General features: G+C 40.0%; 1 protein-coding gene across 2 annotated transcripts in view; it reads left to right on the top strand.

Annotated features, from left to right (window-relative positions):
* The window catches only part of PLCH1 (phospholipase C eta 1), a 216,800-nt gene that overhangs the window by 187,150 nt on the left and 16,567 nt on the right, over positions 1-13,083 (top strand). For both annotated transcript variants that reach the window (XM_065876179.1, XM_065876178.1), the window contains exons 13-14: positions 273-364; positions 3,281-3,378. In XM_065876179.1, the coding sequence (XP_065732251.1) occupies positions 273-364; positions 3,281-3,378 (190 nt within the window). The remainder of the gene's footprint in view (positions 1-272; positions 365-3,280; positions 3,379-13,083) is intronic.

The raw sequence follows: 13,083 nt of genomic DNA, 5'->3' as shown, positions 1-13,083 counted from the left end.
GACCTACATTTTATGTGGCTTAGAAGTCAATGTTAGAGCATGAAACCCTCAGTTTTGCCTTGATATTTTAAGATAATTTTGGCCACCGACATGCTTATTATTGATGGTGAGGCAAGCTGCAATATTTGGTCAGTTGTTTTTCTCCAAGTAATTGTCCTTGTGTGTGTGTGTGTGTGTGTGTGTGTGTCTATTTTAAAGCTCATTCCTCTGTATGTTGTAGATGTACCTGATGCGCTGAGTTTGTGTTAAGTGAACTCTGATTTTTCCGGCAGAAAACCACAAAATCACGGTCCAAATCTTACAGTGCTGATGAAGAGGAGGACGCACAGCAGAATCCTGGCAAGGAGACCGGCCAGCTGTACAGGTAAGAAAGCTCTCCATGTTTCTTGCTCAGGCTCCTGGGGCCTCTCCATGCACATCAGCTTGGCTGTTTTAGTTGTACATGTCTAGGAAATCAGATTGCAAGGTAGAGAGCTCTGCAGTGGGACATGTGAAGATCAACAGGATGTGAGATTATAATACATGTAGGGGACTTGTGCTGCCTGGCACACAGTGAGCTCTTAATAAATGCTGGCTGTAGCAGTTGTCAGGTAAAAGATATCTTCAGAGAAGAGAGAGGGACCACATGAACTAGTACAGAGGGGCTCTCACAGGAGACTGAAGGAGAAGATAGATGACAAGAACATGTGAAGAGTCAGGGATCTGAAATCAGCCAGACTTCAAACTCTTGTTCCTCCAACTTTAAGATGGGGGCAAGTTAGGCTCCTCATTTGTGTCTATTTCTTAGGGTCATTGTAAGGATTAAAGGAATTAAACTATTTGGCTTGATGAGCCCTACTCCAATTAACTAAGTGCTCAAAAATATTAGCTGCTGTTGTCTTTATTATTGCCAGTAGAATTTGGGATGAGTAAAATGGCCAAAATTGTAGAATCCAAATTGTGACACATGATTTGATACAGGATTTTCTGGCAAATTATGTATACAGTAAGTCTCGCAAAGGAAAGTAGATTATATCCTTCATAGATAAATATACAAACACGTGCACATGTACACACACACCCCTCTGTGACTTTATCATAAGACTGAAACTAAACGAAATTGGAGGCATAGAGGTCCTATAGGAATGAATCACATTTAGTGTTCACTTAAATTTTATATTTGAGCTTCACTCCAACAGAATGTCCATACATAAAATAGTAACTAATTAGTGAGAGCAAAGGAGATGTGTATGGTTCCTACCCTTAGAGTACAGAAAATTCAATATGTACTTACAGTAAAGGATATAAGAGAAATAGAATTACCTTCCAGGAGACCTCTGCTGTGAATGTTCTCAAATATAAGTTTGAGAAAGGCTTGACTCTGAATCATATAGCCAGGGAAGCTATCACATGAAATCACGTTGCATGCTGCTCTTAAGTCAATTAGAGATTTGCCCGTAATAGCTATCGAGGCTCAAGCATTGATGATGGTGTCCTTTTGGGACTTCAGTAAACTAATTCAATTTTAAGATAAGGATTAAAAAGGGCTAACTTTATACAGAAGTTCTCTGTGTCATGGAGTGTCCTGGGAGTTTTACTTGTCATTTCTAGGCATTACCTCCCTCACATTGATTTATAATCATTTGCTTTCACAAAACCAGATTTTTACCAATGGCTAGAGAATTTCCTAATTACGTGGTAAAGGAGGAACATGGATTCTTCTTCCCATTGGTTTTTATACCTGTCTATGTGCATGTCTTCTTTCTTGGCAAAATGAGTTGTTGACACATTTTGGCCTTAATTCTTTTGTTCAATGTATATAAGTATCATTACAGTAAGAATTTTTGTCTGATTTATTCACTATTTTATCTCCAATAGGTGCTCAATAAATATTCACTGAGTGAATAAATCTATATCATCACTATCTAATTCCAGAACATTTTCATCACACCAAAAAGAAACTCTACCATTAGCAGCGACTTTCCATCTCTCTCTCCCCTGGTCTCTGGTACCAACTAATCTACTTTTTGTCTCTATAGATTTGCCTTTTCTGGACATTACATATAAATGGAATCCTACAATATTTGGCCTTTTTTGTCTGGCTCCTTTCACTTAGTATAATATTTCCAAAATTCATCCATGTTGTAGAATGTATCAGTACTTCATTCCTTTTTATTGTTGAATAATATTCCATTGTACGAATATAGTGCATTTCATTTATGTATTCATTAGCTGAAGGATATTTAGGTTGTTTTCACTTTCTGGCTATTATGAATAATACTGCTATGAACATTCATTTCTAAGTTTTTATGTGGACATAGGTTTTTATTTCTCTTGGGTATATACTTAAAAGTGGAATTCCTGAGTCACATGGTAACTGTTTAATTTTTTGAGGAACTGCCAAACTATGTTGGCAAAGCAGTTGTACCATTGAAAATTCTCCAGCAATATATGAGCATTCCAGTTTCTCCTCATCCTTGCCAACACTCATTATTGCCTACCTTTTTGGTTATAGCCAACCTAGTAGATATGCAGTGGTATCTCACTGTAGTTTGGTTTGCATTTCCTTAATGACTAATGTTGAGCTTCTTTTCATGTTCTTATTGGCCATTTGTGTATCTCCTTGGTGGGGATTGAAGTTTTTAATGATCATATGTTTTCCTAGAGGAGAAAAGTGTGTCTGTGAGGAGAATGTGATAATCTATGGAGAATTTTACTATTTTACTGTGGCAAAGAGTAAGTAGCAGAATTTGTAAAGCAGATCCTAGGAGTGGTTTATGGGATACAGAAGATATAGATGTACAGAGAGAGTAAGTAATGGATGTTTGTCTTAAGAAGTTGAAGAATATAGAAAAAGCATAAAGAAGAAATCAAAATTCACTGTACTTATACCTCTAGAAGATAATGACTATGGAAAGTTTGGTGTATTTATCTTTAGATATAGGATTCTTGTGACTGACAGTACAGTATCCCTACTGCTTTTTAGTCCAGGTTCTCCTTCTGACAAAGCAGAGTGATTCCCTGCTAAATTCTGGTTTACTCCACAGTTGGGTAATGGTGGGAATCAAGCCCTTCACAATAGAACTCACAAATTCAGGAGAAGAGACTGTGAATAAAGTCTGGCTGAGCGGTGAAAAAAGCCACATGAGTATGGTGTTGTGGTGGAGAGAATGCTGAACTAAAAATCACACTTGGTTTCCAATCCTGGCTCCATCAGGAGCAGGTAGGGAAGGTGGAGTAACCAGAAGCCCAAACCTCTTCCAGCTCAAAAATGTCATGAGTCCTGGTGTGTATTTTACAGGTTGGGCCGCCGAAGGAAAACCATGAAGCTCTGTCGAGAGCTCTCTGATTTGGTTGTGTACACAAACTCCGTGGCAGCCCAGGATGTTGTGGATGATGGTAAGGCCTGAGGGTTTTTTCTTCTGGATACACACTCCTGACCTTTCTTTGTCAATTGTTAATTAAACTTTTGTTAATCGGATCATCAGCACACATTTCTGGAGCTGTGGAGAATCCAGCTTGAGTGTCAGGAAACTGATGGCTGGTACAATGCTTAGCTCACAGGGAGGGCTCTATTGATTACTTTGCCTAATTGGCTAGAGGTCAGAGGAAGACTTTATTATTATTAAAAAGACAAATGTATCAGAGCAAGGTCTTCCCAGTCTTCAAACTATGGAGACTTGACTTAGTTTGATGGCCAGATCACAGATGGCTGTTCCAAGTGTGAATGACTAGAAGAAAGAGGAAATTAATTGACAAATATAACATCTTGAAACGCCCTGTATTTTCTCATTGAAAATTTTGACCTTGATGAAAATAATTTAATCCACAGATTGCAATTTTAACAACAAGAGCAGAAATTTCAGAAGCATTGACTCTTTCACAGTTTCTTACCCATCAGTTGCCGTATGTGGAGTTGAGAAATTCTAGTTACAACTGTTCTTACCCTGAGTTTCCTGCTAGCTGCTCTTTCTCTTTATCCTCTTCCTTTCTCACTTGTATTTTGTTCAGTTAATGGGTGCTTATGAAAATAAACTGCAGTCATATGGGTTTTCAATCTAATTGTAATTTTAGTGGAAGAGTAATGTACGTCAGAATCTCCCATTTTCTCATGTCTCAGTGGAGGGAAAACAACATTGTGCTGAGTCTGGGTTTTTTTTGCTTTTTTTTTTTTTTTTAATCTTTATTGGAGTATAATTGCTTTACAATGGTGTGTTAGTTTCTGCTTTATAACAAAGTGAATCAGTTATACATATGATCCCATATCTCTTCCCTCTTGTGTCACTCTCCCTCCCACCCTCCCTATCCTAGCCCTCTAGATGGGCTGATCTCCCTGTGCTATGCGGCTGCTTCCCCCAGCTATCTATTTTACATATGTCCATGCCACTCTCTCACTTTGTCACAGCTTACCCTTCCCCCTCCCCATATCCTCAAGTCCATTCTCTAGTAGGTCTGTGTCTTTATTCCTGTCTTACCCCTAGGTTCTTCATGACATTTTGTTTTTCTTAAATTCCATATATATGTGTTAGCATACAGTATTTGTCTTTCTCTTTCTGACTTACTTCACTCTGTATGACAGACTCTAGGTCCATCCACCTCACTACAAATAGCTCAATTTCGTTTCTTTTTATGGCTGAGTAATATTCCATTGTATATATGTGCCACATCTTCTTTATCCATTCATCCGATGATGGGCACTTAGGTTGTTTCCATCTCCTGGCTATTGTAAATAGAGCTGCAATGAACATTTTGGTACATGACTCTTTTTGAATTATGGTTCTCTCAGTGTATATGCCCAGTAGTGGGATTGCTAGGTCATACGGTAGTTCTATTTGTAGTTTTTGTTTGTTTGTTTGTTTTGCGGTACGCGGGCCTCTCACTGTTGTGGCCTCTCCCGTTGCAGAGCACAGGCTCCAGATGCGCAGGCCCAGCAGCCATGGCTCACGGGCCCAGCCGCTCCGCGGCATGTGGGATCTTCCTGGACTGGGGCACGAACCCGTGTCCCCTGCATCGGCAGGCAGACTGTCAACCACTGCGCCACCAGGGAAGCCCTATTTGTAGTTTTTTAAGGAAACTCCATACTGTTCTCCATAGTGGTTGTACCAATTCACATTCCAACAAGCAGTGCAAGAGTGTTCCCTTTTCTCCACACTCTCTCCAGCATTTATTGTTTCTAGATTTTTTGATGATGGCCATTCTGACTGGTGTGAGATGATATTTCATTGTAGTTTTCATTTGCATTTCTCTAATGATTAATGATGTTGAGCATTCTTTCATGTGTTTGTTGGCGCTCTGTATATCTTCTTTGGAGAAATGTCTATTTAGGTCTTCTGCCCATTTTTGGATTGGGTTGTTTGTTGTTTTGTTATTGAGCGGCGTGAGCTGCTTGTAAATTTTGGAGATTAATCCTTTGTCAGTTGCTTCATTTGCAAATATTTTCTCCCATTTTGAGGGTTGTCTTTTGGTCTTGTTTATGGTTTCCTTTGCTGTGCAAAAGCTTTGAAGTTTCATTAGGTCCCATTTGTGTATTTTTGTTTTTATTTCCATTTCTCTAGGATTTGGGTCAAAAAGGATCTTGCTGTGATTTATGTCATAGAGTGTTCTATGTTTTCCTCTAAGAGTTTGATAGTTTCTGGCCTTACCTTTAGGTCTTGAATCCATTTTTAGCCTATTTTTGTGTATGGTCTTAGGGAGTGATCAAATCTCATACTTTTACATGTACCTGTCCAGTTTTCCCAGCACCACTTATTGAAGAGGCTGTCCTTTCTCCACTGTACATTCCTGCCTCCTTTACCAAAGATAAGGTGGCCATATGTGTGTGGGTTTATCTCTGGGCTTTCTATCCTGTTCCATTGATCTATCTTTCTGTTTTTGTGCCAGTACCATACTGTCTTGATTACTGTAGCTTTGTAGTATAGTCTGAAGTCAGGGAGCCTGATTCCTCCAGCTCCGTTTTTCGTTCTCAAGATTGCTTTGGCTATTCGGGGTCTTTTGTGTTTCCATACAAATTGTGAAATTTTTTTGTTCTAGTTCTGTGAAAAATGCCAGTGCTAGTTTGATAGGGATTGCATTGAATCTGTAGATTGCTTTGGGTAGTAGAGTCATTTTCACAATGTTGATTCTTCCAATCCAAGAACATGGTATATCTCTCCATCTATTTGTATCATCTTTAATTTCTTTCATCCGTGTCATAATTTTCTGCATACAGGTCTTTTGTCTCCTTAGGTAGGTTTATTCCTAGATATTTTATTCTTTTTGTTGCAATGGTAAATGGGAGTGTTTTCTTGATTTCACTTTCGGATTTTTCATCATTAGTCTATAGGAATGCCAGAAACTTCTGTGCATTAATTTTGTATCCTGGTACTTTACCAAATTCACTGACTAGCTCTAGTAGTTTTCTGGTAGCATCTTTAGGATTCTCTATGTATATTATCATGTCATCTGCAAACAGTGACAGCTTTACTTCTTCTTTTCTGATTTGGATTCCTTTTATTTCCTTTTCTTCTCTGATTGCTGTGGCTAAAACTCCAAAACTATGTTGAATGAGAGTGGTAACAGTGGGCATCCTTGTCTTGTTCCTGATCGTAGTGGAAATACTTTCAGTTTTTCACCATTGAGGACGATGTTGGCTGTGCGTTTGTCATATATGGCCTTTATTATGTTGAGGAAAGTTCCCTCTATGTTTACTTTCTGGAGGGTTTTTATCATAAATGGGTGTTGAATTTTGTCGAAAGCTTTCTCTGCATCTATTGAGGTGATCATATGGTTTTTCTCCTTCAGTTTGTTAATATGGTGTATCACGTTGATTTATTTGCGTATATTGAAGAATCCTTGCATTCCTGGAATAAACCCCACTTGATCATGGTGTATGATCCTTTTAATGTGCTGTTGGATTCTGTTTGATAGTATTTTGTTGAGGATTTTTGCCTCTATGTTCATCAGTGATATTGGCCTGTAGTTTTCTTTCTTTGTGACATCCTTGTCTGGTTTTGGTATCAGGGTGATGTTGGCCTTGTAGAATGAGTTTGGGAGTGTTCCTCCCTCTGCTATATATTGGAAGAGTTTGAGAAGGATAGGTGTTAGCTCTTCTCTAAATGTTTGATAGAATTCGCCTGTGAAGCCATCTGGTCCTGGACTTTTGTTTGTTGGAAGATTTTTAATCACAGTTTCAGTTTCAGTGCTTGTGATTGGTCTGTTCATATTTTCTATATCTTCGTGATTCAGTCTTTGCAGGTTGTGCATTCCTAAGAATTTGTCCATTTCTTCAAGGTTGTCCATTTTATTGCCATAGAGTTGCTTGTAGTAATTTCTCATGATCTTTTGTATTTCTGCAGTGTATGTTGACAGTTTGATTAATATGTGTCTTTTTCATTTCTAATTCTATTGATTTGAGTCTTCTCCCTCTTTTACTTGATGAGTCTGGCTAATGGTTTATCTATTTTGTTTATCTTCCTTTTTTTTTTTTTGCGGTACACGGGCCTCTCACTGTTGTGGCCTCTCCCGTTGCGGAGCACAGGCTCCGGACGCGCAGGCTCAGTGGCCATGGCTCACGGGCCCAGCCGCTCTGCGGCATGTGGGATCTTCCCGGACCGGGGCACGAACCCGTGTCCCCTGCATTGGCAGGTGGACTCTCAACCACTGCGCCACCAGGGAAGCCCCTTGTTTATCTTCTTAAAGAACCACCTTTTAGTTTTATTTATCTTTGTTATAATTTCCTTCATTTCTTTTTCATTTATTTCTGATCTAATCTTTATGATGTCTTTCCTTTGGTAACTTTGGGGTTTTTTTGTTCTTCTTTCTCTAATTGCTTTAGGTATAAGTTTAGGTTGTTTATTCAAGATGTTTCCTGTTTCTTAAGGTAGGATTGTATTGCTATAAACTTCCCTCTTAGAACTGCTTTTGCTGCATCCCATAGGTTTTGGGTCGTCGTGTCTACATTGTCATTTGTTTCTAGGTATTCTTTTATTTCCTCTTTGATTTCTTCAGTTATCACTTCGTTATTAAGTCGTGTATTTTCTAGACTCCGTGTGTTTGTATTTTTTACAGATCTTTTCCAGTAATTGATATGTAGTCTCATAGCGTTGTGCTCGGAAAAGAAAAAGATACTTGATACAATTTCAATTCTCCTAAATTTACCAAGGCTTGATTTGTGACCCAAGATATCTAACCTGGAGAATGTTCCATGAGCACTTGAGAAAAATGTGTATTCTGTTGTTTTTGGATGGAATGTCCTATAAATATCAATTAAGTCCATCTTGTTTAATGTGTCATTTAAAGCTTGTGTTTCCTTATTTATTTTCATTTTGGATGAGCTGTCCATTGGTGAAAGTGGGGTGTTAAAGTCCCCTACTATGAATGTGTTACTGTCGATTTCCCCTTTTATGGCTGTTAGTATTTGCCTTATGTATTGAGGTGTCCTATGTTGGGTGCATAAATATTTACAATTGTTATATCTTCTTCCTGGATTGATCCCTTCATCATTATGTAGTGTCCTTCTTTGTCTGTTCTAATAGTCTTTATTTTAAAGTCTATATTGTCTGATATGAGAATTGCTACTCCAGCTTTCTTTTGGTTTCCATTTGCATGGAATATCTTTTTCCATCCCCTTACTTTCAGTTTGTATGTGTCTCTAGGTCTGAAGTGAGTCTCTTGCAGACAGCATATATATGGGTCTTGTTTTTGTATCCATTCAGCCAGTCTGTGTCTTTTGGTGGGAGCATTTAGTCCATTTACATTTAAGGTAATTATTGATATGTATGTTCCTATTCCCATTTTCTTAATTGTTTTTCATTTGTTATTGTAGGTTTTTCCCTTCTCTTGTGTTTCTTGCCTAGAGAATATCCTTTAGCATTTGTTGTAAAGCTGGTTTGCTGGTGCTGAACTCTCAGCTTTTGCTTGTCTTTAAAGGTTTTAATTTCTCCATCAAATCTGAATGAGATCTTTGCTGAGTAGAGTAATCTTTGTTTTAGGTTTTTCTCCTTCATCACTTTAAATATGTCCTGCCAGTCCCTTGTGGCTTGTGGAGTTTTTGCTGAAAAATCAGCTGTTAACCTCATGGGGATTCCCTTGTGTGTTATTTGTTGTTGTTCCCTTGCTGCTTTTAATATGTTTTCTTTGTATTTAATTTTTGACAGTTTGATTAATATGTGTCTTGGTGTGTTTCTCCTTGGATTTATACTATATGGGACTCTCTGTGCTTCCTGGACTTGATTAACTATTTCCTTTCTCATATTAGGGAAGTTTTGAACTATAATCTCTTGAAATATTTTCTCAGTCCCTTTCTTTTTCTCTTCTTCTTCTGGAACCCCTATAATTCGAATGTTGGTGCGTTTAATGTTGTCCCAGCGGTCTCTGAGACTGTCCTCAGTTCTTTTCATTCTTTTCTCTTTATTCTGCTCTGCAGTAGTTATTTCCACTGTTTTATCTTCCAGGTCACTTATCCATTCTTCTACATCAGTTATTCTGCTATTGATCCCATCTAGAGTATTTTTAATTTCAGTTATTGTGTTGTTCATTGTTGCTTGTTTCATCTTTAGTTCTTCTAGGTCCTTGTTAAATGTTTTTTTGCATTTTCTCTATTTCCAAGATTTTGGATCATATTTACTATCGTTATTCTGAATTCTTTTTCAGGTAGACTGCCTATTTCCTCTTCATTTGTTAGGTATGGTGGGTTTTTATCTTGCTCCTTCATCTGCTGTGTGTTTTTCTGTCTTCTCATTTTGCTTATCTTACTGTGTTTGGGGTCTCCTTTTAGCAGGCTGCAGGTTCGTAGTTTCCGTTATTTTTGGTGTCTGTCCCCTGTGGGTAAAGTTGGTTCAGTGGGTTGTGTAGGCTTCCTGGTGGAGGGGACTCATGCCTGTGTTCTGGTGGATGAGGCTGGATCTTGTGTTTCTGGTGGGCAGGTCCCCGTCTGGTGGTGTGTTTTGGGGTGTCTGTGGACCTATTATGATTTTGGGCAGCCTCTCTGCTAATGGCTGGAGTTGTGTTCCTGTCTTGCTAGTTGTTTGTCATAGGGTGTCCAGCACTGTAGCTTGCTGGTCGTTGAGTGAAGCTGGGTGTTGGTGTTGAGATTGAGATCTCTGGGAGATTTTCACCATTTGTTATTGCATGGAGCTGGGAGGTCTCTTGTGGACCAGTGTCCTGAAGTTGGCTCTCCCGTGTCAGAGGCACAGCATTGACTCCTGGCAGCAGCACCCAGAGCTTTTCATCCACACAGCTCAGAATAAAAGGGAGAAAAAGTAGAAAGAAAGAAAGAGTATAAAAGAAAATAAAGTAAGGTAAAATAAAATTATTAAAATAAGAAGTAATTAAGGAAAAAAAATTTTTTTAAGTATAAAAACAAACAAAAAAACGGACGGATGGATCCCTAGGACAAATGATGAAAGCAAAGCTATACAGGCAAAATCTCACACAGAAGCATACACATACACACTTACAAAAAGAGGAAAAGGGGGAAAAAATAATAAATCTTGTTCTCAAAGTCCACCTTCTCAATTTGGGATGATTCGTTGTCTATTCAGGTATTCCACAGATGCAGGGTACATCAAGTTGATTGTGGAGATTTAATCCGCTGCTCCTGAGGCTGCTGGGAGAGATTTCCCTTTCTCTTCTTTGTTCACACAGCTCCCGGGTTTCAGTTTTGGATTTGGCCCCGCCTCTGCGTGTGGGTCCCCGGAGGGCGTCTGTTCTTCACTCAGACAGGACGGGGTTAAAGGAGCCGCTGATTCGGAGGCTCCGGCTCACTCAGGCCGGGCGGGAGGGAGGGGCACGGAGTGCGGGGCGGGCCTGACGTTGCACCAGCCTGAGGCGTGCTGTGCGTTCTCCCGGGGAAGTTGTTCCTGGACCCTGGGACCCTGGCAGTGGCGGGCTGCACAGCCTCCCCGGAAGGGAGGTGTGGAGAGTGACCTGTGCTCGCACACAGGCTTCTTGGTGGTGGTAGCAGCAGCCTTAGCGTCTCATGCCTGTCTCTGGGGTCCGCGCTTTTAGCCGCGGCTCGCGCCCGTCTCTGGAGCTCCTTTAAGCATCGCTCTTAATCCCCTCTCCTCGCGCACCAGGAAACAAAGAGGGAAGAAAAAGTCTGTTGCCTCTTCAGCAGCTCCAGACTTTTTCCCGGACTCATTCCTGGCTAGCCGTGGTGCCCTAACCCCTTCAGGCTGTGTTCACGCAGCCAACCCCAGTCCTCTCCCTGCGCTCCGACAGCCCGAAGCCCGAGCCTCAGCTCCCAGCCCCGCCTGCTCTGGCGGGTGAGCAGACAAGCCTCTCAGGCTGGTGAGTGCTGGTCAGCACGGATCCTCTGTGTGGAAATCTCTCTGCTTTGCCCTCTGCACCCCTGTTGCTGTGCTCTCCTCCGTGGCCGTGAAGCTTCCCCCCTCGGCCACCCACAGTCTCCGCCCACGAAGGGGCTTCTGCTGTGTGGAAACCTTTCCTCCTTCACAGCTCCCTCCCACTGGTGCAGGTCCCGTCCCTATTCTTTTGTCTCTGTTTTTTCTTTTTTCTTTTGCCCTACCCAGGTACGTGGGGAGTTTCTTGCCTTTTGGGAGGTCTGAGGTCTTCTGCCAGCGTTCAGTAGGTGTTCTGTAGGAGTTGTTCCACGTGTAGATGTATTTCTGGTGTATCTGTGGGGAGGAAGGTGATCTCCGCGTCTTACTCTTCCGCCATCTTCCCCCTCTCAGTCTTTGTTTTTGTTGACTGCCTGTGCTGAGTCTTACGTCCTCACAACCTCCAGGATTCTTTCCTCAGATCTTTATCCCCCCCCCATTCCACAAGTGTATCTTTTTCTATCTGCAGATTTTCTTCCCTTTGGTGTTGATTCCTTCTTTAGATGGTGACAATTATTTAAAAAAAATTAATTTCACATGTGAGAACATGAGAACCTGTAGGATTCTCAGCAAGTGAACATCACATTCTTTTTTTTTCCAGATTCTTTTCCATTATAAGTTATTACAAGGTATTGAATTTAGTTCCCTGTGCTACACAGTAGGACCTTGTTCTTTATTTTATATATAGTAGTGTGTATATATTAATCCCAAACTCCTAATTTATCCCTCCCCTTTCCTCTTTTGTAACCATAGGCTTGTTTTCTATGTCTGTGAGTCTATTTCTGTTTTGTAAATAAGTTCATTTGTGTCATATTTTAGATCCCATATGTAAGTGATATCATATGATATTTGTCTTTCTCTGTCTGACTTTGCTAGTATGATAATCTCCAGGTCCATCCATGTTGCTGCAAATGGCATTATTTCATTCTTTTTTATGGTTGAGTAATATTCCATTGTATATATGTATCACATCTTCTTTATCCATTCCTCTGTTAATGGGCATTTAGGTTGCTTCCACGTTTTGGCTATTGTAAATAGTGCTGCAGTGAACATTGTGGGGGGGGTGTATCTTTTCGAATTAGAGCTTTCATCTTTTCTGGATATGTGCCCAGGAGTGGGATTGCAGGATCATATAGTAGCTCTATTTTTAGTTTTTTAAGGAACCTCCATACCGTTCTCCATAGTAGCTGCACCATTTTACATTCCCACCAACCTTGTAGGAGGGTTTCCTTTTCTCCATACCCTCTCCGGCATTTATTATTTATAGACTTTTTGAGATGACTGTCTGACCAGTGTGAGGTGGTACCTGAACATCACATTCTTATAATATCTGCCCACAGCTAGAAAATAAACTCAGGAAGTATTTTAATGGAGTTAAAGGTATATTTGGTTCATAGAAATATTTCAACTACATGCCTTAGGTAATCATAATCCTATTAGCTTAATGGAAAATAATATTGAGGACTGTTTAGTTCTTGAACTTTATCTGTTTTTGTCTTTTGTGTGTGTGTGTGTGTGTGTGTTAGCCACAAAATAAGCAATAGATAATGAATGCATGGCTCATCCTAATGCAAAGCAACTCAACTCTATTAATATACTAATTGACATGTACCTAATTAGCAAGGTCATCTTATTGATAATGTGGTGTGCGTAATTTATGTAGAGAGACAGAGAAAATAGTGGTACTAATTTTAGTGCCACTCTACCTGAATGTGGTTTGTCAAAAAGACTATATTTTCTCTTACCCTGTTCAAAGTATTCCGCATCAAAATCTACAAATATGGTC

The sequence above is a fragment of the Phocoena phocoena genome, chromosome 4 (assembly GCF_963924675.1).
Source record: "Phocoena phocoena chromosome 4, mPhoPho1.1, whole genome shotgun sequence".
Classification (NCBI taxonomy): domain Eukaryota; kingdom Metazoa; phylum Chordata; class Mammalia; order Artiodactyla; family Phocoenidae; genus Phocoena; species Phocoena phocoena.
Note: the sequence above shows the minus strand (reverse complement) of the source record. Positions and strands in the feature narration are given on the sequence as shown.